Source organism: Larimichthys crocea, chromosome XXIII, assembly GCF_000972845.2.
Source record: "Larimichthys crocea isolate SSNF chromosome XXIII, L_crocea_2.0, whole genome shotgun sequence".
Classification (NCBI taxonomy): domain Eukaryota; kingdom Metazoa; phylum Chordata; class Actinopteri; family Sciaenidae; genus Larimichthys; species Larimichthys crocea.
This window is the reverse complement of record NC_040033.1, coordinates 12,505,227-12,522,197: the sequence shown is the minus strand read 5'-3', so window position 1 is coordinate 12,522,197 and position 16,971 is coordinate 12,505,227. Positions and strand designations below refer to the sequence as shown.

Genomic DNA, 16,971 nt, shown 5'->3' with positions numbered 1-16,971 from the left:
GCATGTCTGTTAAACTCCACACATGCACACACGGGTTATTCTAAGATACTTTAACTACAGTTGGTTCAGACCGAGCGATCTGATTGGATGAGAATCGCTGTATTGATAATGATATACAGCACAACACAGCTTTGCACCGCAACGAAATAAATAATATTTGACTTTGTCAGAAGAAGATGAAGGGAAGGAAAGAAGCCCGAACACTTCAGTGCAAACCTCCAGGTGTGCTCATATGAAATCAGCCAACCAAACAGAGAAGAGGAAAAATAAAACTAATACCATGAGGCAAACAACACGCACTAAGTTCTCATTCTCAGCCATTTTATTTGCATTTAGCAAACAAATCTTCCATCATAGTATCTGTCGAAATTGCACTTGCATATCATTATACTGGGATATTTCTGGAAATTCAACTCCACTGAGAAATCCTTCATGAATAAATAACCAAATAAGAAATTATATGTGTAGCCAAACCAGCAATTGAACATCTGCCAACTCATGGTACCTCATCATATTGATCCAAAAATCCTGTAAATGAGATTATTGCATTGGCTGCCTTGCAGTGGTCTTAATGTAGGTGAGAGTAAGCCGCACAACATCATCCAGAAAGAAGCTGCAATGTGGCAAATTTAAATACTTTGTAATGTAAACACTGCTTGGAGTGTTTGCCTCACAATTGCTACAATAAAAATATTTTTAAAAAATGAACGCTTCTTTGAGAGCTTTCCAGATTTGTGTTCCTTCAAAGTGTTCCTTCAAATTCACATATGTCAAAGCCGACTTCCTGTGTTGTTTTACTGCCTTGAACACCTGCTAACACAGATGGTAGAGGGAGATTTCTTAATGTTGACAATCCTACATGTGTCATGGTGTGCTGTATATCACCACATCAACAAATCTAATCATTAAAATCCAGCGTTTGTTATAAGCTGTGGAAAGAAACGCTGGACGAGGCGAGAGACGGGAGCGGAGTCTGTACTGATCAGAGAATGACACAGAAAGAAAAGGGCAGGGGATGTGGGAAAGACACAGCAACAGCAAAGTGAGGCGAGGAGGTCGGGGTGGGGGTCGGGGTAAGGGGTGAGCAAGGTGAGAACGTGTTGATGTAATTGATGTGTGGACTAATTTAGACAGGTTTTCCATATGCTGTCACTTCCAGCAGGACAGACTGTTGCGTGGAATGAACCGTGTGAAAGACAAGTCGTTTGACCATGATGCGATGTGTGCAACCGACGTGTTTGTGTGTGTGTGTGTGTGAGTGCTCATCTTTAAACACATACCAACACACACATTCTGCATGGACAAATGCAAACACACAGCCTCAGGGGGTAAAAAAGAGTGTGTATGTCTTCCCTCTGATGACTACGCTCGTCAGCACCGTGCATGCCGCTCATACTGAGGCAAACAACTGAAAAAGCTCGACGTGGACTCGCGTTACATGCTGATATCACAATATTTTCAGTCATACAACGGAGTCTTAGACATCATCAAGATCACTGAAAAGGGCAATTAATGAAGAGCTGCAACAAATAAGTGATTAGTTTATCAACAGAAAACCAATCTGCTGACATTTTGGTTATCCATTTTTAACTTTTTAACAATCAAAAGTGGTTCCAAATAGTCAAACAGTCTTGTTTTCGGACTTGTCTAAGATAAAAAACTGAATATCTTTGATATAATAAACATGAAACATTGAAAACATCACCATGGGCTTTGAGGACGATTGTTTCAGTAAATTTTAAGTTGTCAAGACTTTATATTTCTTTATTTCTGTTAGGTATGGTTAGAAAAGTCCTATTTTAATTAATTAAAAGCGCAGTGTGTAAGATTTAGGAGTGTTTATTGGCAGGAACTGAATCAGTGTGTAAGATTTAGGAGTGTTTATTGGCAGGAACTGAATATAATATGCATTAGTATGTTTTCATTAGTGTAAATAAGTGACTGTTGTGTTGTTAAAATCAGCCCTTTAGATCTACAGTGAGAGCGGGTCCTCTTCCATGGAGTCCACCATGTTGAACCGCCATTTTTCTACAGTAGCACAGAACGGACAAACCAAACACTGATCTAGATACGGCCTTTTGCTTTTTATGCGAGTTTCCTACATGTTTGGAAGGAGAGGGTGAGACGTAGAAGAGCGATCATTTGGTTGCAATCTGCAACTTCGACGCTAGGTGTCACTAAATCCTACACACTGGCCCTTTAATATGTACAACAAGATCAGTGTCGTTTATTAAATCTCTTACAATTTCTTTTTCTCACAGTGTAAAACATCACTCAGTTTTCTGACTCCTGCCTCTTTTACTTCTTCACTCGTTGGTGTTAATACAGTGTAATTAGAGTGAACGCTAAATGAGCAGCTCAGCTGACAAACGCTCCAGCAGAGTGAAGGATCGGGGACAGAAGATTTCGGCGGTTGAAAAGATTGAATTTGTTTCTACAGTCGTAATCCCTATCCCACGTCATCCTTTCCTTTCAGGTCATAAAACACTGTGAGGGCTCAGGTGTCAGACATTGATGCCTGCAGGTTTATGTTCACACCAACTTATTCAGGTGTAGGTAAAGAAGCATTACAAGTAAACATTTTTTACTCAAGCGTATTTTCTGAGCGAGTCATCTACTTATTACTTTGCTACATTTGAATTTATACCTTTGTGACTGGTCTAAATGTGGGGATTTAACGGGAAGCGAGTGTAAGGAGCACCTCTACTGCAGACCCCAAGTTGGCAGCTGCCTGAAGAAAAATAAGCACCAGCTGTTTTTTGACCATGATGCAATGATAATTGAGCAAAACCCAGAAAAAGAGGCAGCTTCCAGCCACAATCCCTGGCCACACTTCTTATAACAAATCAAAATTTGATCTCCACAAGCACACTGACGTAAGTTTCACATACTGAAAGGTGAAAATGTAGTCAGCCAGCTAACGTTACACATGAAAAATTTAAATAGCTAACGTTAATCTGGCACACAACCTAAAAAGATATTATTAAAAGTTAAAAAAGAGATTAGACTGTACCCATCACTGGATTTATCACAAATAAATCAAGAGCAGGAAGCATAGAGTCACATGATCAGACATCCTGCACCATGCCACAAGATAGATTTCATGGTAGTTTGAATTCATGCTAAAAACCACATATATAGGATCATAAAATCCTGTGGTTAGTCTGCTTCCACATCATAAAGAACCACACAAGAGCCTGCTCTGTTTCACACCAGCTGAAATAAAACAAACCAAGTATTAAAACAGGTTTCACAGTGTGAAAGCGTCATTAGAATCGAAATGTTGAAAACGTTCTAAATTATAGGACAGTAACACTTTTCTGTCCAATTGCAGTCCCACTAAACCTCAAAGTCATTTTAGATAAATCTGCCACTCGCAGCGGATGCTGCAGCTTTTTTCAGACCCGCCAGCTTTGGACAGTCCTACATGCGAGTGCTTGGACAGTTCTTGTGACCCCTACAGTATCTCAGCGCTGACTTCCACAGCTTACAGGTGACATTTTCTCTTTGTGCTCCCAATTTTTTAAAAACATAATGTACCCAACTATCTAGCTGGAGACTTGAGGGTGCAGACTTCAGGGCACCTGACCTTGCCAATGTTGCTACAAGATGTAGTTGGGTTAAGTGGTGCTACCGTAGTGTGTAACACTCAAAGCTGCCATGAAGTGACCAGCAAGAGCACTGGTTCACAATGGACAAAAAACAACAAGTCTTGTCCAGCTTACTAGTGCAGCAGAAAAAAAAACAATTGTAGAGCAGATATTAAATTGGAAAAAGTGAAATGGACTGGAGGTTTTTACATTCAACATCAGAACATTTACACTTTTAACATTGTCTTTGCATGTGCACCTGTGTGTCTGCACATGAGCTGTCCCCATTAGCTGCACGTTATTGCACCCTGTCATGCTAATTGATGACTGGTTCGGTCTTGTTGTGATATCCGCCTGTTCCCAGCTGCTGCTCAGCTATTTGTTGGCCTTATCTATTAGGAATTTATCTGTCTCGTTATCATGTCGCTCTCATGTATTCTTCATTTCAATCCACCTGCCTCCTCATCAAAATATCCTTTGTCTTTTGCCAGGCTGTCATTTTAAATAAGAATATGGGTTGTGATGGCCTCCATTGCTTGACTGACAAATGGTTTGTAAATTGTATTATCTTTATTGCTTCCTTTTAGACAGAGTGATTAGTAGACAAATAAGCAAGAAGCCTGCTCATCTAATAGGGCATCCCAGTCCCACCTTCAATCTCCCATTCTGAACCCCTCGACACACACATATATACCTTACACCCCTGCACTGATCAGCAAATCAGAGGCAGCATGTTAAACCTCAGTGTGGCAGAGGAAGAAAAGAAAAAGAGCCTGGGGCACCACTGACGATTGTTTTGAAAAGCACTCAGCTGAAAAGCATTTTGGGATGACAGTCGGCCGACTGAAATAGCACCTGTGGAGGAACGCGCCTCTGACGCGCAACGCGTACACAAGGCGCACGAGTATGCGTGCACACACACACACACGCACAAACACCAGACACAGAAAAGATTTATAGTTTCTCTTCTGCTAGCGTGAGCTCTGATCTGCACACACCTCCACACACACGGAGAATGAAAATCTTTCTTTCACTAAAATGTTTTCACTTGCATGCAAGAATGCATGAGCACCACACAGACACACACACACAGACACACAGACACAGACACAGACACAGACACACACACACACACACACACACACACACACACACACACACACACACACCTGTCCTGGCAGATGCCATAGCTGTGTTCTCATGTCTGCTGCTGGGAGGGTCAATCTGTTGTAAAGCTGCGTCTGATTTAATACAACCGGCCGAGATCACAAACACCGGCGTTCGTCGAAAATAACAATCCTCCTGCTGTCTGGTCAATTAAAATACGGTTCTTTAATAGCTGGAAAGCACACGTCCTGATGTGTCACTTCATGCTTGGCACAGTCAGAGCGGTTCACCAATGAATTCTTAAAATGTTGTCAGGCAAATGACTAATGTGTGTAGATTGTCAAAGATGAGCTTATTAAAATGTGATATTAGCAGGACAGAAGGAAAATATAGCGCCCGTTTGTAATGAGGCATCGCTTCAGTCAGCTCTAATATTTAGAAATATATTTTTAAACTGGGCTTTAAAGCGTCTCTAATAAATATTTCTATGATGAAAATTTGAAAGGGTTCGCTCATTGTGATAAACCTACAGAGCAGCAATCAAATGCATCAGGGGGAAAAAAGCTCTTAAAAAAACAGGATCAAACGACAGACTTGAGCAGACTTTTGTGCATATAAAGGAGGATCAAGAGCCAAATGATAAAGCCTGATTTCCCTCAGGAGTCGGTAGAGACCAAAAAAAACAAAAAACAAAAAAAAAAAAAACACAGAGCTAAAGAGAAGAAATCTCTGATTTACAATCATCAATTGGCCAGAAACATAACTCTCAATGAATGAATGAATGTTTCTCTGTCACTGCTGGATTTGTGAATGAGCAACTGTTTGCTAGTCCACCATGTCAACCTTGAGGACGATGATATGTCCGTGTTGTGTTTACAGCTCGTTTCCAATTAAAATGCATTTTTATTGCAGTTTAAACATAAGTTACAACTTTTTTTTTTTACTTTACTTGCTCAGTAAAAGTACATTTCCAATTTGGAAAACAAAATTTTGATAATATCTTTTGGGCATTACTATAGCTAAAATATTTCAACTGGGAAGACGTGGACTCTGAGCCAACAGAATATAACCGGTAATGCGTTTAATTTTGACAAGAAGAGAGAGATATTGTTGTACAGTCCGTACACTCTGTTAAAACTGTCAAATAGGATCAGCGCTGACTAGACTTACAATTATTAAGACAAGAAAAACATTGAAGTTCTGTGTAAATATGAGTTTCAAATACTTTAAAATATATCATATCATGAAGCAATTTATATACTTTATCTCTAGGCTCTGTGTCTGGACTTTTTTTCTTAGCAATTAATCAAGTTTTTTTTTTTGGTTGTTTTTTTTTTTCTAAACTAGCAGCTCCTCTCACACGAGAGGCTACTGACAACAACTAGGGCAAGAAATTTTAAGGTTTTAATAGACCTGAACATATGTATCACCTACTTGCCCAGTCAGCTAAAACCATGTGCTAATTATCCTCTCATTTACAGCTCTATCGGTAGCCCCGATAAAGACACCATATGCCAGATCAATCCGTAATAAATTATAATCCCTGCCATTAGCCCGGTCTCACATGGCCTCATTAGTAGGTGTTACTAAAGTCTGAAACCTTGTCCCGTCCACTGTCAGCCCTCATAGACAAGCTAATGCAGCCAAAATAGCAGCGCTGCTCCCTTGTGACTATTTGTTAAGTCCACTCCTATCAGGAGTAAAGCCAGCTCTTTAAGAGGACTACGGGACCATGGAAACATGCAGCCCTCATTTCCCCAGACATGCACACATGCATGTGCTGACACACACACACTCGCACACAAGCGTAGGCCGGCTTATGTATTCTTATCTCTAATTCGGGGAAATGTAAAAACGACCCCGGTGATTCTGAGATGGCAGCGGCTACTGAGACTCTGAATGAAAGAAATGAGGGCGACGATATTTACTCGTACATCATCGCAGGCCAGACAGAAACACACGCTGGCACACAAAGATGAGACATGATAGGCCGGTTTAGGTATTCCTGTGTCTAATTCAGGGAAATGATTTGTGATTCTTGAGACAAGAGGAATGATGCAGAACCTGAATGAGGGACACCAGGGGCAACAATATTTACTTAGACTTCATTACGAGCGCACACACCCACGCACACCAGCGCACACAAAGGTTTAACCTAAACCAGACTTTGACCTCTCCACACCGTCGGCTCTGTTACTCAAGCCCTCTTCTATCCTTCACTCCGCATGCCATCCAATAATGTCAACTACGAGCTCCTGTCAGGCTGTTTTTAAACACAAGGACAGAGACTCAATTACAGCAGAATGGCTCTCAGGAGCATTCCTCCATCCTGAGACACACACACACACACACACACACACACACACACACACACCTGCTAATGGTTGTCAGATTTGCTGGCAAAAGGGTCAAAGGTGAAACCAATCTGCGTTCCACAACAATCAGCAGCTTCCACCGGCCTCTGTTGTTAACATCACTCGATTAGGAGGTTGTATACGCTCAAACGCACACGTACAGTTTGTGTTAAGAGAGGAAGGTGAGAAGGTTTACGTGCTTTGGTCATAAAAGTGGCAAAACTAAGAAACGTGGCTCCTCGTTAATTCAGGTTTAAAGAAAGAACGATGACTCCAGGCAAAGCAGCTTTCGTGCTGCCCTCGGCTGTTGACAGACACTTCTTTTTGCTACGCCGGGTAACTTTTCCACCACCAAGGGAAATTAAGACCAACGTTGAGCCAAAAGCTGTGCAGCTTCAAGAGTGTTTTGCACAAAATCCTGCTTTCTTCAGAGTTTAATTTTCTGTTGTTTTTTTTTAGTTGACGTCAGAAATCAACCAGCCAGTGGTCAATAAAAGTCTTCCTGGCATGACAAATGCATTTATCAGCCTATTATAACCACATGCGTGTAAGTTGTGTCCGAGTTTCGTATATCTGTTTCTCTGCACCCAACTGTTCTCTGGCGAACATACAAAAGAACCCAAAATAACACCGAGGGGTTGAGGGGGACATCAATCTGTGGCTGTGTAATCCTAAACCTTCACCTTCCTCTTAATACCCATCATCCCCCCTTTAATACCCACACATACCAGGACAGAGTAGGGCCACAACAAATGGTCCCCCCGACAAAGGGCAGAGTTCGGCCAGTAGCACTTGTGTGCACACACGCATTGACACATGTACATCAACACATACATGCAAGACGCAGATGGATGCGAGACATGCTCAAGGAACCCACACAAGAGTGAGGAGGGGAGCTAAGTGGGGGCTTTCCCCTCTTGACTTGGCAAGTCTGATCAGAAGAGGCACCGCCCAGGGTCTGTCAACCCCCGTCCCCCCCCTGAACTGAACCCTCCCCTCCGGGCTGAGAAACCACTGTGGCCCCCGGCCTGACCCTTCCTGCCGCAAAGGGGGGGTTTAGGCCTCAATTTAAAACGAGAGTGAGAGAAAGATGAGAGCTAAGCCAATCAATAAATACACAGAACACATGCACATTCACTTGTCCAAACGGATAAAGGGAGCACGCTGAGGGGGCGGAGGGTGGATTTACACGCCGGACAGAGTAGTGGTCGGTGTATGTGTTACAATTACAAAAATAAAAAGCCTCCTAAATCATGATATAGAAGTAGAGTGCAAATGTGACGATTAAAATGGGGCAGGGGTGAAAACGGCAATACCCACAAATACACTAGAAACCCTGCTATAAATGCCAGCTGGCCCTTTCTGGCTCACTGCAGTCGGAAACTACCAAGAACTACTTGGCTTACGGTTATTTCACTTTAGGGCTCCGTAACAATTCAATAAAACTGCTTCATTTTGTTTGAACTGCTGCCTGAACCAGAGTGGGACGGCCAATATACTGGGAACTCAGCCTGAGGTTTCACAGAAGCTGGCTATACTTTGACACAATCCAGCTACCAAGAGGGGAAAAAAAAAAAAAGAGACAGGCAGGGGCTGATGGTAGATAATGAATATTTCACATTCACTAATGAATCCCTGTGATGTAAAAACTGTTTTAAATGCAGTTTTAAACAGCAGTGGGTCGCTGAATTAGTCAGAAACAGTTTTATTTAACAGAATATCAAAGTCCAGATGTAGATTTCAAAGTAATAAATGACCCTCGACAACATTATTTACAGTATTATATTCATAGTGGGACTCCCTGGTTGTGTTGATGCCATGCTCTCCCCCAAACACACAACCTGCAGTATAAATAGACGTGTCTTGGATCATGGATACAAAGTAAACAAAACACTAAGATTGAGCAAAAGGGAGGGGGGTCTCCTGCTACCTCAGCGAGTTGAGGTCCACGATGTGTGCTCAGCACATTGTGGGTTCAGCTCGGACCGATGACCTTTTTTAATGCACGTCTCCCCAGTCTGCCATATCACTCCACACTGTATGCAATGTACTAACGCAGTAAAGTCCTAATTAAATACAATCCAATTTGTTTACAGCCCCTTCAGCACGCTGGGTAACTTCAGAGGCCTGGGAAAATGCTGGAGGCAAAGTAGATTATCAGCAGGTATTAAAGAGTGGCTTTAAATGATTTGAAGCCATTTAAGTGTAAATAAAGCAGAAGCAGAATATATGGCAGCACAATAATTATTATTTCTGGACAGAAACTGGTATAGAAAAAGGAAACTGGTGACTGATTGGATTGTGCAAATTGCAGCAGCATGTTTGCGCAATGCAAACTCATTTTGATAAATATCACATTTAAAATATTCTGCACATCGTGAACCTTTGCACAAACTGTATGTATGTATGTATGTATGTAAAAACTTATTTGGAATTCAGATTCTGATTATGGTCCACATTAAAAACACAACTTAAAAACTCTGTATTCACTTTCAATGTCAGCATTTTAAGATTTTAGTTTTTAAATAAGTAAACGTGGTTTGCGTGAATCTCAGGTCTTCAAATCTTGACACTTGATTTGTTCCCAATGCTCTGAATAAAATCCTTTTTTCTTTCTTTTTTTTTTATGTCCACAGTGTTCACTTCTGGTTCAACCACTGAGAGCTCACCACTGCTGAGACACATACACGAGGCTGCGCGCTGGAAAAGTTACAATTATATTTAGAATCACGTCACTATCTCTATCGTTCTGTCTTATTTGGCTCCACGATACTAACTAGCTTGCTGTTTACATATCACCTCATCAGCCAACATCATGAAGCAACCAGCACTCGGCCTACGCCACAGGCAGTCGGCCAACCCCAGCTTAGCTCCAGTTCAAGTTAGTATGTTTGCCTCTTCTTGGCGAATAGAAAGCAATCTTTAGTTACACCTTTACTTTGTAGTGTCACATCATGTATTGTTCCCTAAAATCAACACCATTTCCTCTTAATACTTAAGTTTGCATCATACAGTTAGCTGGTGTAGTAATCTGGCAAGACATCAGTTATGACATATCCACTACATTAAACATACATACATACTTACATATGGCACCTTTAATATCATAAGTAAGTGCCAATATATCCCCGTCAGCATATGTTTCAACTACTGAAATAGGAAGGCTGTGCAGGATAAACAACTGTGGATCCAAATAGAAAATGTTTGTCGTTATTACCTCCTAGATTTTCCTCAATGACAACAATCTGCTTACTTGTGCACCCTACAGCTCTGTGCTAAAATACTTTTGGTTACTTTTGTGTGTGTCAGTGAAAAAACAGCGGGGGATACTGAGATAAACAATTTGAACCCTAACTGCTACAAAACATTTGGATTATGCTACAAGAGCTGTTTGGAGAAAGATATTTTGTTGAAGTTTTAAAAAGATTACTCAAACAAGTCAAACCATGTGTTTTTACTTGCATAGGACGATAAATCTCTTGAATCTCGGGTAGACTTTCTTCTATTATTATCAAATAATTAAATATTCAGCTTAAACACACAAAGTGCAGCAATGTCAGACGGTGTGTGAAATGTAGCCGGCTTCTTGGCATGAACACGGGACGGCTTCCTGTATAAAATGAGGTAAAATGTAATCAACCCATCCACTTCTGGCTGCTGACAAAGATACATGCAGCGAGGCTGGAGGGAAACTCCCACCTGTCCCAGCGAATCAAATGTGCACCTTTTACAATGTAGCTCTGTCAGCCGAACAACGAACGTGACTGGAGGCACAAACGGACTGACAAAATAACACGCAGACACACACACGCACACACTGAGTTACTGCCCTGCCCTCTATTAGGGAGCACAATGAGTGTGTAAGGGGATCTTAATGAAGGACTCCCCTGAGGCAAAGCTTGACGCCTCTGCTGAGGATGTGTACTGTTAGAGCTCATTAAATGAACATGAGTACTAACACCGACATGGTGGGAGAGAGTGTGTGTGTGGTGTTCGGTTACGATACCAGATTTAGCCGTTTATGTCATGCAGTACGCACGCCTCTTTGCACCAATTTTAATCGAGCGTGTACGCCCATGTTGTTGCGTTTGTGTGTGTTTAAAAGAACACAATGAGACTCTACGCGGGGAGAGCGTGAGCTTTGTGCGCGCTCCTGTGACGTTTTGTTACTGGAACATACTTACATGGAGCTATTGATATCACAGACACTACGACAGGTCTCTTATTCTGACAAAACCAACTTGAAGGAATAATTATATTTAGAACAGGGAAGGGCGCGAGACAAGGAGGGAGAGTTTTTGTGGGTGAGAAATGTGAGACGGGAGAAAACCAAACAAGAAACAGAAGATAAGGGGAAAAAAGTCAGAAAGAAAATGGAACAGTGGAAGGAGTGGTGCACGATGACGCGTGGAAAATGATGAGGCAGTGCCCTCTTGTGGATGCAAAAAAAAAGAAAAGTGAACTCCTTTTGTACGTTTGTTGTACTCAGAAGACCAGCAGCTAAATCACAGAGGGACTGCAGGCCATCCTCAATATTTAAGTGTTTTGTGTCTTTGAAAGCACCATCTGCATGCTGAGAATCTCTTAGCTGTTTATTTGAATCCGTATTAGTGCAACTTTTAAAACTTTTAAAAGTCTACACGTTGTTCATGTACACTTTGTTGCATCGACTCACCTCTCGACCCTTGTGTGTGACCAGGGCGGCGAGTGGCTTGGCGTAGAAGCGGCTGTAGCTGAATCCCAGGCAGCCGTACATACTGTTAGCAGTCAGCTTCAGAGCCTTCTGACGGATGTCGTACTGATGGACGCAAGAGAGACTCAAATTAGGCCAGACAGGCCTGAACACTCATAGGTTATGATACTGACAAGTTAGAAGTTATTATAGTGAGTGTAATTATTTGCAATTCGGAAATTCAAGAATAACTTGAAGTGACGTGCAGTGTGTGTGTAGAATCGGTGTGTTTCAGTGTGAATGTCTAAGTATGAGTCAACTTTGTGAGTGTGAGTGTGTGTGGTGTGTGTGTGTGTGTGTACCTGCAGGTAGAGGTCCGGGTTGATGTCTTGGCTTTTCATCAGCTGTTTGACTTGTTTACGCCGCTCGACCAGTTTCCGGATTTCTTTGGGCAGGATTCCCATGTCCAGGTCTGGATCTGGAATCTCAGGAATCTCCTCTAACTCTTCCTCCTGATACCATGGAAACAAAAGTTGTAAGTAAACTCTTCTCCGATGACCAGGATTGTTAAAGCTCTTTACATCTCTGTGGACATTGGAGTGAATCTATAAATCATGTTTGGTGGTAAGAAGAGTGTAAGAATATAAAACAGTGGACACACCTCGTTCTTCTTCTGTGTGTTTTGAGCTTCTCTCTGCACAGTGGTGAAGCAGATGTTGAACTCTTGGATGATTGAGGGATACAGGCTGTTGAAGTCGAGCAGCAGCACAAACTTGTCATAGAAACCTAAAAAGAGAGAGAGGGGGGAGGTTATAGAAATATAAACAAACAAAACAAATACAGACTTTTAAACTAAAACACTTACCAACTTTAGGATCCAGCACCAGACCTCCAGCATACGCTGCCTTCTTCTTCCGCTTGCCTTTTCCTGCATCTTCCTCTCCTTCAGCCTGACACACACACACACATTTGTTACGTGACTGTGCATTAGGGAAAAAAAAGCTCTGCGTGATTGCGCTTGGCTTTACCATTTCCATCAGGGCCTTTTTGAAGGAAGGTTTGTCTGGGACGATGTAGTTTTTGTCGTGGAAGGCATGAAGCAACAGGAACTCATTCCTCTCAGAGCGACCGCCCATCAGAGTACGAGACTGCAGAGGTGAAGCAAGAAGATGTAGGGGGTTGAAGCAGAAGGCAAAAAGTTGTAAATCAGAGGAAGTCTATAATGTCACAGCATTTTACTTTGTTGTTCACCCTGAAACATACAGTACTTGATCTCTTGAATAAAGACTTCTAAGATTTAAGGCTTCAAGCCTTTTCATTTCATTCACAAGAGAAACAAACTTTGCTTTTGTCTGCAGGCTGTTTTGTTTCTGGCCGTAATTTTTAATATTTTAACTGTACAAGTGTAAAAAAAAGCTGCTGCCCGGAATTGAAAAAACATTTTTGTTTCTTTTTTCAGCAAGTTTAAAATATTTTTCTTAAATAACATTGTTTAAAAAAAATGTTACCATGACATTTCCAGCGATGTTGGTGATCTGCAGGGCCAGCGGCAGCACGTTGAGCTCACACATCATCTGGAGGATCAGCTTGGCGTCCGTCCACGTCAGCTCCAACAGGTAGAGCAGGTGAGGAGAGTCACTAACACACAAACACATTTTAGGATGCAGAAAAACACTGTTGGCAAAACATTTACACAGTTTAAAATATTTTTAAAAATAGTTCAAAGGAGTTACAGATAAACTTTTTATTGATTTAATGAACTGGCTCTTTCGGGACATACAAACCTGTACAGATTCTTGATGTTTTCCTGTGAGACTGTGGCTCTCTCCACCTTCAGCACCTGAGTGGCCAGTTCAGTCAGATGGTAACTTTTACAGCGAATCAGCTCTTTGGCCGAGATCTCCACATCGCACACCAGACGGCCACAGGTCGCACTCTTTTCTGCAAAGGAACCACGGCCCTGCAAGGACAGCAACATTTAGTGATGTACAGTATGGTATCGAAACAAAAGACACTTAAACTGCTGAGATATTTCTTCTTCTTACCCCTAGTTTTGGCATATTGGCTCTCCTGAGGCGTCCTATCTTGGACCAGTGGGGAACTTTACACACATTGATCCTCTGCAGAATCACTTCCAGATCAAAACCAAAGATGTCATGACCCTATAGGAAAAATAATAAGCGCACTAATTTTCCCCTGATGAAACGTTGTACCTTCATCTGGGTGCTTAAGATTAATCTGTAATGAATTGCATAGAATCACTCTCAGCATCTTCTACTCACCACCAACACATCAGGGTCGATTTTGTGCATCTTGGCCAGGAAGAAGCCGAGCAGAGTCCGCTCCGTAGCAGCTATCTCCACTTTGCCATTCTAGCAGAGGACGGGAGTCACATATTGAAGAGAATAGTCAGAATAGTATCATAGCATGCTAATCCTAACAAAATTAACTTTTATTTTTATAAACAATACCAAACTGCTTTTCTTTAAAGAACTGTAGAAACAGATTTATTATTTTTAAGCGTGATTGTTTTCAACATATCAACACAGTGTTTGCTCTTTCTCCGCCAACAAGCTGAACTCCGTCTGCACTCACCTTCTTCTTCACAGCGTCTTTGAAGTCGTAGGGGAAGATGCAGTCAGACGGTTTACTGACCACTGCAAAGACAAAAGGAAAAGAACAACGTTTCCTAAATGGCTGCTTCTTTAATCATCATATACATTTCCTTTCTATATTACATTACAACAAAACCTTCAACGATATGAGTAGAAATAACGTACCACAAAAATGGCTCTGGTACGGAGGTTGAGGTGGAGCTTTGTCCATATGGAACTCATAGTGAATGAGTGCTGCCAGGGACACAATCTGCAGAGGAACAGTTATTATTATCATCATCGTCATCATGTCAACCTGCTCTGTATGTACAGATAAATAACAGCATCATCGTCCAATATATTTTCTGCTGGCAGTGCTCTGACCTCGTTGTGGTGTGTCTTGGGGTTCTGGATAGTCTTGAGACTGATGGACATGACAGTGATGGGTGGAGGTGACAGGTCTTTGACCACAGTGACCAGGTCACACCTCAGGGCCAGAGCCTCCACCTTACACCAGCTGACCGGCTGGCTGATGAGCTCTGATGCAGACACAAAGGGGAATTTTCAAAGGAGAAACTTTGCAGCATTTCTTTAATAAAATGATTTGTTCTACTAAATATCATAATCCCTCAAATATAAAATCAAGTTTAACTGAGAATGCAATGTGTTTTCCTTACGTGGTGTCTTGATGTCCAGCCAGCAAGGCCCCTTAATCTTCCTGCTGAGGAGGAAGTGCTCCAGGCTGGAAGTGTTGGTCCCAAAAATGTGGGAAAATGTCACCCCCTTGAGGTCTGAAGGCAGTGATGGGAATTCAGCCTGCAAAAAAACAAAACAATGTCACCACACAGACCAACAGGTTATCAACAGCGATAGTTCTGGACCACCTCACTCTGCGTGTCTACTCACAGAATATCTGACTTCCAGGTACTCGCACTGATTGGGAACGTCAGGAATTTCAAACGCATAGTTCTTCTCCACTTTCTGCAGAGAGAAACACGGAAAACAAGCGACTGTTAGAAACGTGTCAAACTCACGTTCATGCTATGTGGTTACAGAATCGAGGTTAGCGCCGACCTTGGACTTGAACTTCATGATCTTGAACTTCTCGGAGAGCTCGTTAAACTCCTGGTAGACGTCCATCATTCCTACAGGAGTGTCCGACACCTCCCCGGTCTTGGTGTTCACTTTCTGTTCATGAAAACAACCAAACAGTTGAAAGAAATCCTATAAACGTAAGGTTTTCCTTTCTCACGTGTTCATAATACTGCTGAGAGTAGCCATGCCTGTAACATAGTAAACTAAGGGAAGAAAAACTGGCTGTTTCTTAAAATAATGACATCTTAAATATTACCTATCACAACGATGCTGGCAGTTAATGTGACACAGCAGGACACTTACATATTCACGAGGCAGGAAGTACATGGTCCGCTCGATGTTCTTGACGGTGACACAGCAGCTGACGTGAGACTTTGCGGACTCAATCCACACTTTTCCAAACAAGTACACCACACCTAGACCACAGATTAGTTCAAATATCAGGATCTTCGTATTACGAACTTAAATGACAGTATCCACGATGTACACACTCCAGGTGTGAATATGCTTTACCTGGTTGGCTGTAGGGTTCTTCAAAGGCATCCAACCAATAGAAGCGGAAAACCTGCTCCCCGTCTTCTCCCTCCACCAGTGGGAGTTGGCTGGAGTCGACCTGTATCTCTGCTGGAGCCTCGCTGCTTCCACCCTCCTCTTGTCCCCAGGAGGATCCGATCCTGTTGGACCTGGGAAAAAGGACAGACAGCATTTTAAGATTGATTTTAGTTGTATTTCCTACTAAATAGAAGCAAACTAAGCAGATCAAAGACTTACAGTAAGACAGGGTCCTGGGGCTCTGCTTTGGGCTCCGCTTTAACTGCCACCTTTGCTGTTGCTTTAGGTTCAACATCATCCTTCACTACAGGCTTCTCCTCCTCGAGCCCGACCTCCATCGGCTCATCAAAGTCCACTCCATCAAACGCCAGGGCGTCATTTCCTGAGAAACACAATGTCATTACAGGTAAGGTGCTTGAGGAAAGAAGCGAAGGGACAAAGGGTAGCACGGATGTGTCCGTCTTTCTTACCCTCCTCTTCATCCAGCTCCTCCTCTTTGACCTTCTGCTTCTCCACAGGAAGGGGAGCTGTGGAGGGAGGTGGACGGGCTGATGGCCTGGGGGTCGAGTCAGCAGGAGGTGGCCTGATGACTTTGGCCTTTAACCCTGTGGCTGAGGGCGACTCCTGGTGATACAGAAGTGACATGCAACATCTCATTAATGACTTCAAAATGTATAACCTAGCCAGTGATGGTTCACAAATACATCCAACCATGTTTGAAAAAAGTCTCAAGACTATGACAGAAGGTTATGAGGATACCTTTGGCATCTGAGGTTTGATGGAAAAGGGGTTCATGGGTGACCCAAGAGACTTCTTTTTCTTCAGAGTGACCACAGGTGGAGGAGTCAGAACATTCGGTTTCTGGGAAAACCGAGGGAGAGAGATTTTAAAATATCACAAATGAGATGTGGATAATAAAGAGGTGGGGAAGTTGGCTATAAAGAAAAAAATAAGAAGTCACAATATCAGTCTGCTGCATGTAGCACATGCATACATCCATGGTTAGC

At 42.3% G+C, this 16,971-nt stretch overlaps 1 protein-coding gene across 1 annotated transcript in view; it reads right to left on the bottom strand.

Annotated features, from left to right (window-relative positions):
• pola1 (polymerase (DNA directed), alpha 1) overlaps positions 1 to 16,971 on the bottom strand; it is a 52,091-nt gene that overhangs the window by 33,138 nt on the left and 1,982 nt on the right. Inside the window, exons 7-26 of the mRNA XM_019274565.2 lie at positions 16,724 to 16,825; positions 16,435 to 16,588; positions 16,184 to 16,346; positions 15,926 to 16,095; positions 15,716 to 15,828; positions 15,392 to 15,505; positions 15,224 to 15,298; positions 14,995 to 15,133; positions 14,702 to 14,856; positions 14,504 to 14,588; positions 14,319 to 14,380; positions 14,006 to 14,095; positions 13,769 to 13,885; positions 13,508 to 13,683; positions 13,232 to 13,361; positions 12,752 to 12,871; positions 12,589 to 12,673; positions 12,385 to 12,509; positions 12,086 to 12,235; positions 11,727 to 11,849 (exon numbers count right to left, since the gene is read on the bottom strand). Coding sequence (XP_019130110.2) covers positions 11,727 to 11,849; positions 12,086 to 12,235; positions 12,385 to 12,509; positions 12,589 to 12,673; positions 12,752 to 12,871; positions 13,232 to 13,361; positions 13,508 to 13,683; positions 13,769 to 13,885; positions 14,006 to 14,095; positions 14,319 to 14,380; positions 14,504 to 14,588; positions 14,702 to 14,856; positions 14,995 to 15,133; positions 15,224 to 15,298; positions 15,392 to 15,505; positions 15,716 to 15,828; positions 15,926 to 16,095; positions 16,184 to 16,346; positions 16,435 to 16,588; positions 16,724 to 16,825 — 2,448 coding nt within the window. The remainder of the gene's footprint in view (positions 1 to 11,726; positions 11,850 to 12,085; positions 12,236 to 12,384; positions 12,510 to 12,588; positions 12,674 to 12,751; positions 12,872 to 13,231; positions 13,362 to 13,507; positions 13,684 to 13,768; positions 13,886 to 14,005; positions 14,096 to 14,318; positions 14,381 to 14,503; positions 14,589 to 14,701; positions 14,857 to 14,994; positions 15,134 to 15,223; positions 15,299 to 15,391; positions 15,506 to 15,715; positions 15,829 to 15,925; positions 16,096 to 16,183; positions 16,347 to 16,434; positions 16,589 to 16,723; positions 16,826 to 16,971) is intronic.